At 48.4% G+C, this 16,320-nt stretch overlaps 5 protein-coding genes across 5 annotated transcripts; 1 reads left to right on the forward strand and 4 right to left on the reverse strand.

Annotated features, from left to right (window-relative positions):
• Positions 1-2,845: 2,845 nt before the first annotated feature.
• Positions 2,846-5,484, reverse strand: LOC125950034 (T-complex protein 1 subunit alpha). The gene is made up of 2 exons (XM_049677599.1): positions 5,314-5,484; positions 2,846-4,801 (listed from the first exon to the last, which is right to left on the reverse strand). The coding sequence occupies exons 1-2, from the start codon at positions 5,384-5,386 to the stop codon at positions 3,201-3,203; spliced, it is 1,674 nt and encodes a 557-aa protein (XP_049533556.1). The 5' UTR covers positions 5,387-5,484; the 3' UTR covers positions 2,846-3,200.
• A 598-nt stretch (positions 5,485-6,082) lies between these two features.
• LOC125950032 (serine/threonine-protein kinase polo) lies at positions 6,083-8,669 on the forward strand. Its single transcript, XM_049677596.1, has 6 exons — positions 6,083-6,550; positions 6,690-6,914; positions 6,994-7,621; positions 7,713-8,040; positions 8,123-8,369; positions 8,464-8,669. The coding sequence occupies exons 1-6, from the start codon at positions 6,446-6,448 to the stop codon at positions 8,653-8,655; spliced, it is 1,725 nt and encodes a 574-aa protein (XP_049533553.1). The 5' UTR covers positions 6,083-6,445; the 3' UTR covers positions 8,656-8,669.
• An 868-nt stretch (positions 8,670-9,537) lies between these two features.
• On the reverse strand, positions 9,538-10,911 carry LOC125950059 (cyclin-C). The gene is made up of 2 exons (XM_049677649.1): positions 10,113-10,911; positions 9,538-10,044 (listed from the first exon to the last, which is right to left on the reverse strand). Exons 1-2 carry the CDS (start codon positions 10,698-10,700, stop codon positions 9,832-9,834), a joined length of 801 nt encoding a protein of 266 aa, XP_049533606.1. The 5' UTR covers positions 10,701-10,911; the 3' UTR covers positions 9,538-9,831.
• A 253-nt stretch (positions 10,912-11,164) lies between these two features.
• On the reverse strand, positions 11,165-14,296 carry LOC125950046 (GPALPP motifs-containing protein 1). Its single transcript, XM_049677632.1, has 3 exons — positions 14,160-14,296; positions 11,529-12,707; positions 11,165-11,458 (listed from the first exon to the last, which is right to left on the reverse strand). The coding sequence occupies exons 2-3, from the start codon at positions 12,702-12,704 to the stop codon at positions 11,303-11,305; spliced, it is 1,332 nt and encodes a 443-aa protein (XP_049533589.1). The 5' UTR covers positions 12,705-12,707; positions 14,160-14,296; the 3' UTR covers positions 11,165-11,302.
• Positions 12,816-14,054, reverse strand: LOC125950053 (phosphatidate cytidylyltransferase, mitochondrial). The gene has a single exon (XM_049677640.1). The coding sequence runs from the start codon at positions 13,902-13,904 to the stop codon at positions 12,897-12,899; it is 1,008 nt and encodes a 335-aa protein (XP_049533597.1). The 5' UTR covers positions 13,905-14,054; the 3' UTR covers positions 12,816-12,896.
• Positions 14,297-16,320: the final 2,024 nt, after the last annotated feature.

Consider the following 16,320-nt stretch of genomic DNA (forward strand, 5'->3'; position numbering starts at 1 on the left):
GAGGCATCATAGAGCCACGACAAGTTCTCCCCTATGCTCTGTTGAGCGCAGCAGAATGCAACAGGTTCTTCTGACTGAGCTTCACCTCTCCTTCCCACCGAAAAACGCCAATCGAGAGCGGCCGATCTGAAGATGATTGAGAAACGCGGACCGCCAGCGTATGGTTACCACGGCACGGCGGAACTATACGCCATCCCGGTGTATGTGAATTGGCGGGCGTGAAAAACCGAGAAAATCTATTTTTGTGAAGCCGAGAGAAGCACATCGTGCGTGCCTGCGTGCAGGAACGGCCACATATGACGACGGCCACCATCACCACCAACTAGGTCTTTCTCTCTCTCTGTCTGTCGGTCTGTGGAAGGGCTTCGTGCCGCTCGAAGTCGATTGATCGGCCTGTCTTGATTGTCTTTTGGATCCGGCCACCCTACAATGGAATACATTTTCCGCCTCGGAATGTCTTCCTGGTGTAGAAAGGGTTAATCACCGAATCTCCATTAGCTCGATGGAGCCAAGAGAATGGAGTGATCATGTACATGTCTGATCGTTAGAACTATCATCACAATCCATCAATCGATTCAATGTGAATCACCGGAACCTGGCTCTCTGTGGTCGCTGGTAGTAACCCGCTCCGGGACCTTTTCTCAATACAGAGACCACCAGTGCTCCCGTTGACCACATTACAAGAATCCAATACCTCGTGGTATGGGCACGGAGTACACAAACTGTATAGTGCGCTACTGCCACTGCCAGGTTGCCGAGTTATTTATAGGACCGCTCAGCCGTTCTTCCTTCTTCTGGTGTAGTAGGCCGCCGGTAACTGGTAGCTTCGTTCCTGTTGAACGTGGTCGTGTCGTAAGAGAACGAGAAGGCGCATACCGCAATCCGGAGCAATCCGTTGCAACCGAGTATTCCACTACCGTCCCCTATTCCTGCGGGTACAGCATCACGCCTGGCGGACTGGTGATGTTGTTGGAATGGCCTCATTTCCTTCGAGTCACACTAACACACGCCGCCCAGTGTTTCGCCAAGCAATTTGGCAAGCGGAAATGCCACCATCATTGGACGGCCTTAGGCTTGTCTGGCGGTCAACGCGGTGCCGGTACGCAGCAACTGCGGGGCTCATCACACTTTGGCAAGCAGACAACATACTAATCCTAAGGGATTCTGTAAATTTGCATGTTACCGTGTCGTAGCGAGGAACACCACAGCCGCTTCTTGAATTTCATTAACAGGAAGAACAGGCTGGTAACGCGGTGCGTGTGCCCTTCATGTCGATAATTATAGAGGTGCTGCAGGTCACACACGTGTCGATTGGACTCACGTGCAGCTTGGCTAGAATGCGCACTATGGTTTGTGATTGCGATCCATTCATGGATAAGTTGGAGCTAAGTGGAAGAGTAGTTCTTGAAGACTTAGTAATAAGTAACGTATCGATGACTATAGCGCTTTCCGTCCTCTAAACATGTAATCCAACATGAAATTAAGCACTTCAAAGCCAAAGAATGCGTAAGTTGATCAATCGCCAGGAGTTTGTGATGATCTGTGAATTACCATCATCCTTTCTGAAGATTGTCTTAAGATGTGGTTTCCGGGTCAAGAATCTTTAGACAAACACTGTCGGCACCAACGAGCAATCCGGTACCGTAAAGATGGATGGATTTTAGTGGTCGTTCATAGAGCACGATTCCCGCCGGTCTTGCTCAGGGACACAAACATAGGTAGGCGGGGAAAGCGGGCGACCAAATGCCGCAATATAGGGCAGTGGTGCAGTTGAGTAAAAATAACCTCCGCCATTGTAGGCGAGGCCGTATACGATGTGCAACGGGACTATAAACAACCGTAAGTCGCAACGGAGTTGCAGTTTTTTTTTGTTAGATTTCGACTCCAATATTTTGGAGCGTACAGCACTTCCCACATGATCGCGCATCCGATTCTGCACTTTGGTCATCGTTATAGGTGGACGTTTATTTATAATCTTTCACTCATCGTTTTGGTTCACCTGCACGTTGGCGAGAAGGCGCATTTCACCGTATGTGATGAACACCTCAGAGCTTCAAACACAAAATGTGAAGCGAAAAGGTGTGAAAAATGTGCCGGAGCAAACATTTATTTGTAATTGGTTCTCCCGTTTACATAGTAGAGCATTAAAAAGCCGTAGAACAGATCCAAGTATCGTAAACTGTTACACGATAACCAATGCTGATCAATAAGTCGGCAGGCCTTTTGAAAAACCATTCAAACGAATTCCAAAGCCAACAAATACTGTCAGGTACGAGTGCGAAATTGGAAGACGGTTGGGAAAAAGTACAAAATCTTCGTGATTGACGTGCTCTTTTGAGAGGGATATCCAGAGAAGTATCCTATATTGTTTAATTATATACAGAGGACAACGTTACAACCAAGCCAGATTATACTCAGTCATATTTCAGCCCTGAAAACGTTCTTGCCAAATGATTGGTAGGTAGCAAACACAATACCGCATGTTCCTTATATCGCTATCGGTAACAAACAATAGCCCTCAAATAGTTGCAGTTTTTGAAGAACTCGAAGAATTTTAACAACAAATCAAAATAAATGCCATGAATAGTAACGTGTACATCAGGCAGATTCTTTCACATTTATAGCATTCATTTGTCGAAGCATTATCCCTTGCACGTAAACAAGAAAATGGAGTACGATAACTGGTATCTTTCACTTTAATTGGATCATCGTATACGGAATACTATAAAACATTGGATCATTGACCCCGAATCTCTTTCCGTTCCTAGTTTGTGTTCTGTTATGTTCGGTTGGGCTTACTCGAAGCGCTTATTTCTTTATACTTAAATACACTAAATGCAAGTAATATTATCGATTTAATTTTATTTCGATATTGTGTTTCACGATGAAAGAAAAAATGCATACAAGTGAAACTCATTAAATGTTACTCTAACATGAGTTTTGGTAGTAATGGTGTATGTGTTCGTGGTTTGTGCCATTGGATGTGTGGGAAGGAGTGAACCGTGTGTTAATCTAGCAGGAGAGTTCAAGTAAGGCCAAACGTTGGGGGGGTTGCATCTTCGAATGCTTAGCTTGCCACACGGATTGACTTGACGCACGGCATGGAAACGAATACGAGATGGTAGCATTAGTGAAAGCTTAAGATACCGAGCGGATGATTACGGAGAGGGTGCGAAAGGAACCGAGTGTAAAAAGCATCCTTAACCATCCAGTTCTCCGGCAGCGCATGCATCGCCGTAATTCTTTCCTCCCTTGTCTTCCGGGTTTAGCACGATCATGTCGTCGATTCGCAGAATCGTGATCGCGGCTTCGGTAGCGAACTTGAGGGATTTGATCTTCGACATCGCCGGCTCCAGTACGCCGGCCTTTTTGTTGTCCTTCACCACACCCTCAATCAGATCCAGTCCGTACCATTTGAGCTGTGCGTGATCAACGACGGTTTGGCTCGAGTTGTGATAGGCGCGCAGTTTCGCCACCAGATCCGTCGCATCCTTCGCGGCATTGACGGCGAGCGTTTTCGGGATGACCAGGAGCGATTTGGCAAATTCCGCTATCGCCAGCTGTTCGCGGGAGCTCAACGAGGTAGCAAAATTCTCCAGATAGATCGAGAGTGCTGCCTCGACGCAACCGCCACCAGCCACCACCTTCTTGCCTTCGAGCACTCGCTTCGCTACACACAGAGCATCATGAACCGAGCGTTCCATCTCGTCACAGTAGAAATCGTTCGGACCACGCAGAATGATCGAAGCAGCCGTACGTGCCTTTGGGCCACGGATCATGATCAACTCATCATCACAGACGAACTCCTGCACTACCTCGGCCGCCTCACCAACGTACGATGCCTCGAAACTCTCCTCGCCGTCCATGTTCGTCAGTGACGTCAGGTAGGCGGCTCCTGTTGCCTTGGCGATACGCTTCAGATCGGCCTTCAGCACACGGCGCACGGCCATCGCACCTGCCTCGACGAAGTACTTTAGACAGAGATCATCGATGCCACCGCTACACAGCACCACATTCACACCGGTCGCCAGGATCTTCTCAATCTTCTCCTTCGTAATGTCCAGCTCGCGTGCCCGGATACCGTCGAGCTTATCCGGATCGGTAATCAGCACCTGCACACCCATCTTCATCTTCGTCTTTTGCAGCGAAAAGTCTAGACACGCGATCTTTGCGTTGGTAATCTTCTTCGGCATCTGCTGCGAGGCGATGGTGCAGTTCAGTGCGTATCCCTGTACCAGCACACTTTCGCGGGCCGATTTACCGTGCGCCTTCAGGACATTGACCGCCTTGATCGGGTAGGCCGGATTGCCTTTGACGTCGAGGATCCGGACGGCCTGGGCCGCATCGACTACCATCGCGGCGAAGAAGTCGGCATCCGCACCGATGATCTTGGAGCTCATCGATGTCTTCGCCACGTTTATCAGTGTTTCGCGGCCAAGATCTTCGACCGGTGCCGTCAAATGCTCGGAGATGTATTTACACGCTTCCTTACACGCCAGCCGGAAGCCGGCAATGATGGACGTCGGATGGATCTTTTGTTTGACCAGCTCATCGGCGTTTTTCAGCAGCTCGGCTGCGATAATGACGACCGAGGTGGTACCATCGCCTACCTCTTCATCCTGCAGCTGGGCCAGTTCGCACAGCACCTTCGCAGCCGGATGCTCCACCTCCAGCAGCTTAAGAATCGTCGCACCATCGTTGGTCACCGTCACATCGCCAATATCATCGACCAGCATCTTATCGAGTCCGACCGGTCCGAGCGAGGATTTCACTATGTTAGCGATGGCACATGCGGCCATGACTGAAAGTAGAGGAGAGTATCGTCGGATGAGCTCCGGGTGGCTAAGGAAAGAAATGTCCCCGCACTGCTGTTTATGGTTGCTTCCATAACCTCACAAATGCAACTCAATGAGTCATTCAGTGCGGGAGGGTTCGTGAATAAATTATCGATCCAAGTGACTAAAAATTAAAGAAAGTTTCATTGTAGTGGCCCAGATTACCGGCTGGTCACGGTGGAAGGCCAGAAACTATGCAAGAAATGATCATCGAAGAAACAGATGCGCCTGTACATGATGTGCTTTGTGCCGCACACTGCTGGACCGGCACCGAGATGGAAGTTTGAGAAGAAAACACGAGCCAGCTGCATTCAATCGGAGTTTGGCCACTTTCTATCACTCTTAACCGATATGGACAACGAGCACCCAGTTTCCATTCAAGATAAACCGTAAATCGACCAAAGATGCAGCATGTGATCACGATGGTGCACCCACACGGTGGAAGTCCCGTTTCGGCGCACCGCTCTATCAGGCTTACCATTCTGTGTGCGGACCGGGGCTCCCGATGACCGGTTTCCGGCCAGGGCTAGGGCACTCGCTACCGTGGACATGCTGGTTCAGTATGCAACGAAAAATATGATCGAGAAAAACGGTTCCGGGCTTCCGACTGTGATTCCGATTCGATGGTACGACACACACACACGATTTGTTCAGCGTTCAGCTGAAGCACATTTCTGACATTCCTCCGACACTCCGACACATTGACATTCCGACACTTTGTCAGCGACGATTTTTTCGCCCGAAAATACACACGCACACACAGGCACACAAAAATCGCACCGGACGGTTGCGATCGAAATTTCGCGTGGGTCGGTTTGTTGCTCGCCAAATCGTTGCTATTTTAGCTTGCAGATTTCTCGCTGCAGATTTCTCCTGTCGATCAGCGTAGACATCGGCTGTGGAAATATTAATTCAACAGAGCAACGCGTTATCGTCGGTTTCGTGAACGAATTAAAAGCAATAGTGCATCGTGAGAGTTACCCAGCCAGCAAGAGAGCGCCGTACTTACCGCCGTCATTCGAAAAGTAACGGCCATTCGACGATCAAGCTCGTGTGTGTGTGTGTGCGCCTGTGTGTTCGTCGATGCCGATCGTGGGAAGTGTTCTCCCGTTTGTTGAATAGTTAATTTTGATAAAACACCTTTTTATCCACCAAACCGTTCGTCCACTGGCGTATCACTGGAAATTTGCAAGGATTTCCATTGAACTCGTTTGCGTTTTCCTGTTGATCTTCAACCGGCAAAAAAACCGTGCATTGGTGTTGGTGTGAGAACGCGTTCGAAAAGTGTTTGAACGGCGGAAAAGAACTCGCTCCAGCATCGTAACCGTTGACATTTCTGAATTTTACACGCGCCCGCTCCCGCTCAGCATCAGGCGAAGCAACAAGGACTCGCAACAGGAAGCCACCGAAATTGTCCTTGGCCGTCGATAGCATCATCGTTGGGCAAAAAAAAGCGTACAAAGCGTTACGTTTCCTGGTACACGCCGGTTTCTAGAATCTGCAACACCATCGTCTGCGCTTGGGCATTTTTGCATTCTGTCTCGGGACTTGTAATTATTCGGAGGAAACTGTAAAGAGCGTGGAGTGGTAGTTTGAAGAAGTAGGTAAACATGAGTAGCGCTACTAGACCCGACGAGAAGGCGGTGGACATCCCGGAGGAGCTGTATGATGGCGGCTCGAAACGGACCTACCGGAGGCTGCGGTTTTTTGGCAAGGTAAGACCAATCGACAGGTCATGGCCACTGGGAAAGAGTGGGAGGGGGGGGGGGGGGGGGATGGGCTTTGATGTACCCAACAGGTAGCCACTAATTGAGCCTTTTGATCTAACCTGTAATTGTGGTTCCGTTCCGATAGGGAGGATTCGCCAAGTGCTACGAGATCGTGGATGTGGCGACAAAGGAAGTGTTTGCCGGGAAGATCGTCTCGAAGAAGTTGATGCTGAAGCACAACCAGAAGGAGAAGATGACGCAGGAAATCACGATTCACCGGTCGTTGAACCACAAAAACATTGTCGGTTTCCACAGCTTCTTCGATGATCCGCTCAATATCTACATCGTGCTGGAACTGTGCAAGAAGCGGGTAAGTTTGCGCTTCGAAACGGATGCGTGCATACGATGTGTGCCTCGAGATAGTTTGCTAAGGTGTTCTCTAATTGCAGTCGATGATGGAACTGCACAAACGCCGTAAATTCATCACCGACTACGAGTGCCGGTACTACATGCATCAGGTGATGACGGGAGTCAAGTATCTGCACGATAAGCACATCATCCATCGGGACTTGAAGCTAGGCAATCTGTTTCTGAACGATAACCTGCACGTTAAGATCGGTGACTTTGGTCTGGCTACCAAGATTGAGTTCGAGGGCGAGCGCAAGAAAACGCTCTGCGGTACGCCGAACTATATCGCACCGGAGATACTCAACAAGAAGGGTCACAGCTACGAGGTGGACATTTGGTCGATTGGGTGCGTGATGTACACGCTGCTCGTCGGAAAGCCACCGTTCGAAACGAAGAGTCTGAAGGACACGTACAGTCGCATCCGGAAGTGTGAATACCGGTTGCCACCGACGCTGCGTAAAAGTGCGGCGGACATGATCTGCGCCATGCTGCAGTCCGATCCTGTGAAGCGACCACTCATTAATAAGCTGTTTGAGTTTGAATTTCTTGCCCACGGTCACATTCCTTCCTCGCTGCCCATCTCGTGCCTTACGATGGCACCGCGTGCCGATCAGCTGGAGCCAGCGGAGCGCCTTAACCGTAAACCACTCTCTGAGATGAATGGTGGTGGTCAGTATCTCTTGTGGGCTAAATTTTTCTTCTTTTCTTTTCCCTATCGTGCTGACCCTCCAAACTCGCTCGCTTCCCTTTCCTCCGACAGACGATACGCGATTCGAATCGTCCTTCCTGAAGAACAATCTACACGACGCCATCACTGCGAGCGGTATGATCTCGCGCCATAACGATACGTACCGGACGGACATCGAGACACTGCACCGCGAGCTCACGAAGCTGTTTTTGGCAAAACCACCGCGATTGGCCAACAATCTGGATGACGAAAACACGGATCCAGCCGTTCAGCCCCTGTTTTGGGTGTCCAAATGGGTGGATTACAGTGATAAGTACGGTTTCGGGTACCAGCTGAGCGACGAAGGCATGGGCGTTATGTTTAACGACACAACGAAGCTAATTATGCTTGCCAATGGCCAGTAAGTATGCCCGATAACCAACGATTCACTTCATCCATAAAAAATAACGGTTTTACTAAAACGATTTCCTATTCCATTACAGTAACGTTCATTTCATTGATAAAGAGGGCCAGGAAACGTACTGGGATGTGAACAGCTTCCCGCCGCATCTGGAGAAGAAGATGAAGCTGCTGACTTACTTCAAGCGATACATGATGGAGCATCTGGTGAAGGCTGGCGCCGGAGCCGCGAACGTTGAGAGCGATCAGCTATCTCGTATCCCGCACATGCATACCTGGTTCCGCACCATGTGCGCCGTCGTTATGCATCTCACCAATGGTACCGTACAGGTATGTGTACATTGAATGAACCAATTTTCTTGCGTGCTCTCATTATTAATACGACCGTCTTTAATTTTCGATCTTGACTGACGAATATTTACAGCTTAACTTCTCCGATCACCAGAAGATCATACTTTGCCCGCTGATGAGAGCCGTCACACTGATGGACAACAACAAAAACTTCCGTACATACCGCTTCCAGACGATCATCGATCAGGGTTGCTCAAACGATCTGTACACTAAGCTCCGGTACGCTCATGAGAAGATCAAGAAGCTGTTGGAGAAGCTTACGTAGAGAGGGTCGAGGTGTGGACACTCGTTGTGCGGGAAGCCCTCCGATCGGAGAAATTGATGAATCGCGAGAATCCCCAGAAGATGATGCTGCCAAAATGGGATTACTCTTTACATTAAGTCTCACATACAAGAGTCACCGATGTTGCTGCGGCATCCCGTGCCGCGGCTACCGACCATAACGAACCTCTCCGGTCCCCGTCTGTTAGGGTGTTAGTTATTATTATTATTATTATTATTTTCTTTCTTTTGCGATAGTTTTTTTTGTACTTCTCTCTGTCCACCATCAAATCATGCCATTTTGTCTGGGTGCGCCCTGGTGTATGTCGATTCTTTTGCGCACAATTGCAATCAGGACCTGCCCCTCGTTCGTTTATAGCCTTTTGTGTTTTTTTCTGTGTCTCTTGGTTACATCCATTTTAAACTGGGCCTATAACGTAGTAAAACAAGCGAACCCTATTGCTACCTCGAGATTTCTGGCACAAATCATTCCAGGTGCACAAAAGTAGAAAATGAAGGGACACAGAATATGTCGGCAGAGCCGCCGTGTTCGACGCTCAAGCCATGATCGTTTCGGAGCAATCTGGGAACGATAGACGCATTTACAATCATCGCACCATTTTTTGTCAAATATATAGAAACTGCCTTACCCATCGAAGCAAGCCGATGTGCCAAAAGTATTTTAACGATTGAACGTGCCGGCTGGTTGCTTTCGGCTGTGCCTTACGGTGGGACGCAGTAGGCGTGTTATGGTGTGAATACAAGGGCGTTTGTAGCGGAACAATAATGAAAATCTTGCATTCCCCCCGTCGTAGGCACAAGTATTTGTCGAATTGCTCTTTTGAGAGAATACAGCATCAAGAGTAGTGGTAGAGTAAGTGAATTGAATACTTTCGTACGGAATAAATTACATATATTTCGGAAACTTCGCCAATGCCTTCCAGCAACATCATATCGTGATGCTGCCTTTCTATCCAACAATCACAATTAGTCCCCTAAAATCTAACCGAGTTACACGAGGAATCAGTTCTGCTGCCGTTAAACCACGCACAATTGGTGGCACCTGCAGCATTGGTTTTATGAGAGAAGTGGAATACTTCTGGTTGGCGACTATCATGACTGGAATTGCTGCTAGCATCATCTTCAGGGAGAAGCGCGTAAGAGGTTCGCTGCAAACGAATCACCGTTGCGGGGCCGGCTTCGGTTTGGGCATCTTTTCCAGCAGCGCTTGGATTTCCTTCTTTTCGTCGTAACTCTTCCACAGCTCTAACAGATTCACGATGGCTCGGGCGATCTCCTGCACCTTATCCATGTCGACGTTCAGTTCGGCAAACCATGATTTCAGCTCTTTCTGTAGCACAACGCATGCAATCTGTAGACAACCGATGGCAATCTGTGGGTAGGACGTAAAGGCATGGGTCAGGTAGTTTACTTTAAGGCTTAGAGACCGTCTTGCGTTACCTGATACGGCGGATACAGGAGACTAACGTCCGTGCGAAGGGAATCATTGATTAAGCGCCAGGTAAGCGTTAGCAGCTGCTCCTCCTGGCCGATGTCCTGCATCAGCTGTAGCAACGGGCGGTATGGCTGGTACACGATCAAGCAACAGTCCAGATTCTCCAACAGATAGAACTCACACTCCAGGATGTGGTTGGTGCGGTACGGGAACTCCTGCTGGTAAGCGTACCCGAACTTGTTCTTGATCACCGTTTGGCAGGTGGTGATGAGGCGCGAGTTGGAAATCACGCCAAACTCTTCCACCTTCGAAGCGAGCAGGATGCAGGTCGGAGCTAGCAGCAGTGGATCGATGCACTTGAGCGAGTTGCGTGCGTAGAAGCGCTTAAAGTATACCGTGGCCGTGGCAATGACTTGCTGGCGGAGCTTCAGCTGTTCCCCCAGCACCTGGATGATGTTGGCGAAGAACATGAAAATCTTCTGGTACTCCTCCTCTGTGAGCGACTTCAGATCGTGCTGCCGTTCCCGGATGAGATCCTGCTTGTCCAGTATCCATTGCTGATGGTGCGAACTCTGCCAAAAGTTGCCAGCCATCGCGTTCCAGGCTTAAACCTCGTCTTTTTAGGGATCTTTCGCACTGTAGTTCTGCGACTTTCTAACACTTTTCCGGCCTCAGTTTTTCAACGAACGACGGCGGAAGTTGCAAATGATGCTAATTTGCTGGTATCACCTTTATCTTGATCAAATTGTCCCAAAAACTTAAAGTTTTCCCATTTTTAACGCAATTTGATGAAGCGTCCTCGGAACCGACCAAAAAGACAACAACGGTACAGTGCCATGCAGCCCATTTTTCACCCTAGATATTGATTTTGCTTGATTTTTTTTCCTTTTTTTTGGGCAAAATGCTCAAATTTTTTCGATTATCACTGTCAAATTTGTCCGTTTACATCATTGAGGGTTTAGGAGTCGAAAGTTCCGTGCAACTTTGAATTTCACCGCGGGCGCTGCCGTTTCGGCATTGGTTTTTGTAATAAAATCGTTCTCCAAAGGTTCTTCCCAATTGGTCTTTATTGTTATAAAAAGGTGAGAGCTCATTAAAAGTAATGAAAGCATCTACATTCCTGCAAAACTACGCATCAATGAACAGCGCAGTTTTGTCGGCAATAGAACGTGATTTTGCATCGTCGAGCGTGTGTCTACAAATATTTGGAACTCCCGCTGGAAAACCGTGTGTCCAAGAGTTGAGCTTTCTTGAGAACCGCTTTCTTCTGCGCCTCATCAAAGCGATTAGCCTGCAGGTCCACATTTCGATCGAACGGTCGCCGGATCGATTCCTCACCCCCTTTCGATTCCTGTTAGTAGAAATGTAAGACATTATCAGTTAGAACCATCACTATCGGTGTAACCAGTGCTACTAATTACCTTCTCTTTTTTAAGCTTTTTTTGATGTATGTCTAGCAGCGCCTTGTCCCTTTTGTGTTTTTTCTTATGGCGTTTCACGAGCTCCTCCTGCTCTTTATCACGCTTTGCAATGAGCTTCCGTTCACGTTCGCGTTCTCGTTCGACGGCAGGGTCGACCGTTTTCGATGATCCACCACCGCCCCCAGAAGCCTTTTTACGTTCCCGATCGGCGGGTGTATCGGTCCAGACCGTCCGGTCCCCGATTTCTTGTTTCTCACGCGTTCGGAACTGCCTTGCGCCCAATCCCATGTCACTGATCTTGCGAATATCTGGCAGCTCCAGCATCCAATCCTCGCGTGCCTTCGGTTGTTCTCGATCACCATTGGCACCGATCGCCGCACTCTCGATTTGTCTTATTTTCATCTCGAGCGCACGCTGTTCCAGTTCCACGTTGGCTCTAGAGCCAGATGTACCCGGCAATGGACCAATCATCTCATCATCATCATCATCATCTTCTGGCTCATCGTCCTGTTCCGGTTCGGAGAAGGGCGAAAGTTCCGAATCGGAAGTTGCATGATCATGGGAAGGCGCTGCTTCCGGAAGCTTCATTCCCGGTGGTAACGCAGGCCCGATCGCACATCGCTCGATTTTCTCTTCACGATCTTCATCGTGGTGCTCCGTTTTGCGGGCCAGTAAATGTGGTGGCAGTGCAGGTCCTATAACACTTTTTGCGTACTCCTCAGTCTCCTTCTTTTCACTCTTCGAGGGCTGTGCCAGCGCAGGTGGAAGCGCAGGTCCGAAACATTCCGTCGGAGAGTCTGCTGCTTTGTTCCGTTGCGGTGCGTGATCATCTTGAGATGAAACGGAAGACGCCGATACGTCCAACGCTTTAACGTCGTCTTTCAATCGCCGGCTAGGTTCAGGTGAAGTATTGCGTGATGATCGTGCCGAGCGACTGGTACGATGAGAACGAGAAGAAGATTCGGGGGTCCTGGACCTGCGGCGGTACCGTCTGCGCTCCGGTGTTGGACTACGGCTTCTGTGATGATATCGCCGATCGGATCGGTTACGTGATGAGCCGTTGTCACGGTACAATGATCGCTCCGGTTTTTCACTGGACGGCGCATGATTATGGCGTGTGGTCGTCGTTTTGTACCGTACTCCACTGTCTGAGTCGGAGGTGTCGGAATCAGACATTACCTAAAACAGAACATGAAAAAGCATGGTCTCAGATTATTTGAAGCAACCTCTTAGTTAAAGTTATAGGAAGGCAACGTGGAATTAGAAAATGACACGCTGTGTTTCACGAACAGTTCCATTGGCATCTTTATTGAGTTTTTCATTCATTCGACTAGGGTATTCGAGAAGCATAATCGCTTCCGCTTCCTTTTAGCTGAACGTCTTCAGTGCTTTTGCCCAGCTGTAGCGAACCGCCTTGCTGGCACCGGCCGTGGGAATATTTTTGATCGATTGCCAAACACTGCTGGTCCACACGATCGATCGTAAACAGCGCGCAACGATTGCACGGTAGTTCGAGGAGCGGGACACGCCTATCAAGATATCCTCGGTGTCCTGCCGATACCGTCCACTGGTTTGTCGTTCGACAATACGTCGGATTGGCCACCTTGGCAGCCCATTCAGGTGTGCTAGAATGGCAGCTTCTGAGACATCTTGTGTGCAGATTTGATTATCACTGCCATTCATCGGTAACTCCAGACAGTGACGCTGCTCGGCGATCGAACTCGCGTACAGGTTGCGGAAGTTCTCGATCTGTGGTCGCACAATGTTGTTCACTTTGTTCTTATTTTCGCCGAAGATCATGCGGAAGTCTCCAGCGTAGCTTAGGTTGGAGATTGCCCGGTACAGCTCGAACTCGGTGAATTTTTCGGGAAGCATAAGCAGGGCGGCGTGCAGTGCCGATCGTAGATTCTGCTCCATCGCGTTCTGAATTTTGGAACTGGAAGCGTTGCGTATGATTTCGACCGGTTTGTGGAGCCGGCCGGCAAGATAAAGGCAGCGCCACTCGATCAGATCCTCTAGCAGGTCCTTCGTCGATACGACACCGTACTTAATGATGACGTCCTCCTCCGGCAGGTGCACTAGCGTGTTGAAGTAAACTCGCGCGCCCAAGTTCTCCTGGAAGCGAGCAATCACGTTTCCGCCCAGTAACCGCATGCCGGAGTAGTGATCAAAGTTAAGGTCCAAATTGGCGGTGTGCCACCGGGTTGGATTGTCCACGGTGTAGATCAGATCGATCATGTTTCGCTTCGATCGAATCGTGTCGTAACCGAGCTGTTGCTTCACACCAGAGCCGTATGCGAAACAGAACGAGAAGCCGGGCGGGAACCGGGACAGAATCCGGTAGAAAATCGGCGCGGTGTTGCCGCGTGACAACATCGTATGATAAGTCTAGTGCACGCTAGTCGCTTCACTTTTGCTTCTTAACGATCTCCTATCCTTCGTGATCCTTAATTTTGCGGTTTCACTGTTATATCCTAAACTTTTTCCAAAATATTTTAAGCAGCCGACGCGCTTATCGACCGCCCCTCAAAGCCAAAATCCAGAAACGTCAAAAATCTTTTTCCCGATTTTTTTATGCAGCAAAAGAAGCCGCCTTCACGTGTGCTTTTTATCGTGGTTTTGGGTACTTACGCTGATAAAACTAAGTCGAGGTTACTTCAGGACAACTGTTTTTTCTTGAATATCACGGACAAGTATGAAAATCAGCGCCGAGCACCGAGAAAATTGCACAAAAAATCGCTCCCGATTTTCAAAACATTCAGCTTTGTTGTGACAGTTCGGCTGACAACCCGGTGAAAAAGAGCGCAACAAACGGAGGAAAAAGCTACTCCAGTCGGCTTCAATTTTGAAACCAGCGTCGGCACGAGGCTCGAAAAATTTCGAAAAATGACCGTTGAATCGAAGCGACCGTAAAGCAAAATTGGGAAAAATCCCATTATTATCACCCTCATTTTTCATTAGAGAAATAACCAAGATCAAATACTAGAACGTAAAAAATGGTACCACCACCCTAAACGATCATCAAATATTGACAAAATTTGCACAAATTGGTAGAGAAGCGTGTTTCGCCAACTCCAAAAACCGAGTCCTTCGCCATTCGTGATCAGGCGCACTCGTCCAAGTCCAGTCATTTTGGAATCAAGTCGATACTTTCCTTCCACCTCATCCTGGGGCTGCTTTATCTATCCGTAAGACCTAGAAAGAGGACGAGTGGAGGAATTGTATATCTCTTTCAGAACAGTTTATCTAAGCTGATGTACTATTCAAAAGGTTTTCTTCAGTTTATTCTGGCGGCTTATGTTTTTGTCCTGCTTGCAAATCGTAAACTAATTATCAATACCTTTGCGGTATATAAATCAATCTAGCAAAAGATAAGAAAATTGCTAAATTTCTCTCCTCTGTACATAAACGTGTTGTTCAGCTTCTCCTATTTTATGCGGTTTTCAACATCCTCATGTAATGAAGCCATCATTCGGTTCGGTACAGTTTATCAAAATCCTAACACTGCCCTTCACTCCGTGAAGCTCCGTGAGCCTGTGATCATGTAACTGAGCTCCGTAATGTTTCATTTCCAAGAACATTCTTCATCTTGGTTAGGATTTATAAACATATAAACAAACGCTCGACCCCTTTTAGTAAAGCGAACCATCAACTGAAAGCAGTAGAATCTTCTAAATAACTCCGCCATGTGCTTGTGAAAATGTCGATCGTTACAGAGGAAACTTGAGTAAACGAGCTCCGAAGGTGATCATCCGCGCGATCATCCAAGCTGGAGGTTTTACACAGAAGGAAAAGCACGGCGGTTGCTTTTCCTCACGATACTCACCTTCAGAAGGAGGAAAACAGCAGATTTTCTATCTCATTTTCATTCTTAGTTCAGCAAAGACATTTGCTCACGGCGGTTGCATTCGTCGGCTTCCTTTTTTTTATTCAAATATGTTTTTCCTCCTGCTCTCGCTTCGGTCGTGTCGTTGATCCTTTCACTGGCTCGCTGGAATGTCTCGATGTCCCTGTCCCTCCGCCGTCCCAAGCTTGTGATGAACAGGCGTCTCAATGTTTGGACATCCTTTTCACGTCTTCATCGATCGCGCGTGTTTTCCACTGTCTCGTCTTCGACTCGGTCGGTAGAGTGTATAGCGAATGTTCTGTTACAGTAACTTTTTCCTCTACCGACATGGGTACACAATTTGTTGGCCAAGATAAATCCTAGAAAACGTTTCAAATGCCGATATCTCCTTTGTTGCAATAAAACCATCTCTCTCTCATCATTACGACTGTAAAGCGATGTCCTCCTGTACCATACATCGCGACTCATACTGTACACGACGATCTACTGAGACTGTGCGTGCGCATCCAGATGGAAAATGCTTTGAAAACTCGTCGCTGATCATGGGGACGCACCGTCGCTCACGTCGGCGTGCGAGCAATACGGCGGGATCCGTTTTTCACCGAGGATTAGTTTCGATTTTTCCTCGGCGAGCATCGGACGTACCGGGCGTGCTCCGGAGGGGCTTCTGATGGCTGAGCAGCAAGGACAGCCGCAGTGTGTACAGAGACTGAGGGAGCGAGCGTGGAGAAGAAACGAAAGGAAACGATCGTGCGAACCGTGAATTCACGCAGGCGAATTCAAGCATTCTAGCCGGCTCCAACCGAAGACGGTTCTACAGGAAAATGCTACTGATCGTGTGTGGTGTGCCTATGAGTCCGTTTGTCTTAGACGATAGTGTCGTGCTAGGTTGATAGGCTTATTTATTTATCTATTTATTTAAATTATTCAACTAGCCCGTAAGCT

The sequence above is a fragment of the Anopheles darlingi genome, chromosome 2 (assembly GCF_943734745.1).
Source record: "Anopheles darlingi chromosome 2, idAnoDarlMG_H_01, whole genome shotgun sequence".
In the NCBI taxonomy this organism is placed as follows: Eukaryota; Metazoa; Arthropoda; class Insecta; order Diptera; family Culicidae; genus Anopheles; species Anopheles darlingi.

Bases quoted from the DNA above. Each gene is read 5' to 3' on its own strand.
- LOC125950053 (XM_049677640.1), bottom strand. From the start codon at position 13,904: ATGTTGTCACGCGGCAACACCGCGCCGATTTTCTACCGGATTCTGTCC.
- LOC125950032 (XM_049677596.1), top strand. From the start codon at position 6,446: ATGAGTAGCGCTACTAGACCCGACGAGAAGGCGGTGGACATCCCGGAG. The intron at 6,551-6,689 runs GTAAGACCAATC...CCGTTCCGATAG, and splicing joins GGCTGCGGTTTTTTGGCAAG to GGAGGATTCGCCAAGTGCTA. The intron at 8,370-8,463 runs GTATGTGTACAT...GAATATTTACAG, and splicing joins TCACCAATGGTACCGTACAG to CTTAACTTCTCCGATCACCA.
- LOC125950034 (XM_049677599.1), bottom strand. From the start codon at position 5,386: ATGTCCACGGTAGCGAGTGCCCTAGCCCTGGCCGGAAACCGGTCATCG. The intron at 4,802-5,313 runs GTAAGCCTGATA...CTCTACTTTCAG, and splicing joins CCCGGTCCGCACACAGAATG to TCATGGCCGCATGTGCCATC.
- LOC125950046 (XM_049677632.1), bottom strand. From the start codon at position 12,704: ATGTCTGATTCCGACACCTCCGACTCAGACAGTGGAGTACGGTACAAA. The intron at 11,459-11,528 runs GTAATTAGTAGC...TTCTACTAACAG, and splicing joins AAAAGCTTAAAAAAGAGAAG to GAATCGAAAGGGGGTGAGGA.
- LOC125950059 (XM_049677649.1), bottom strand. From the start codon at position 10,700: ATGGCTGGCAACTTTTGGCAGAGTTCGCACCATCAGCAATGGATACTG. The intron at 10,045-10,112 runs GTAACGCAAGAC...TCCTACCCACAG, and splicing joins TCCTGTATCCGCCGTATCAG to ATTGCCATCGGTTGTCTACA.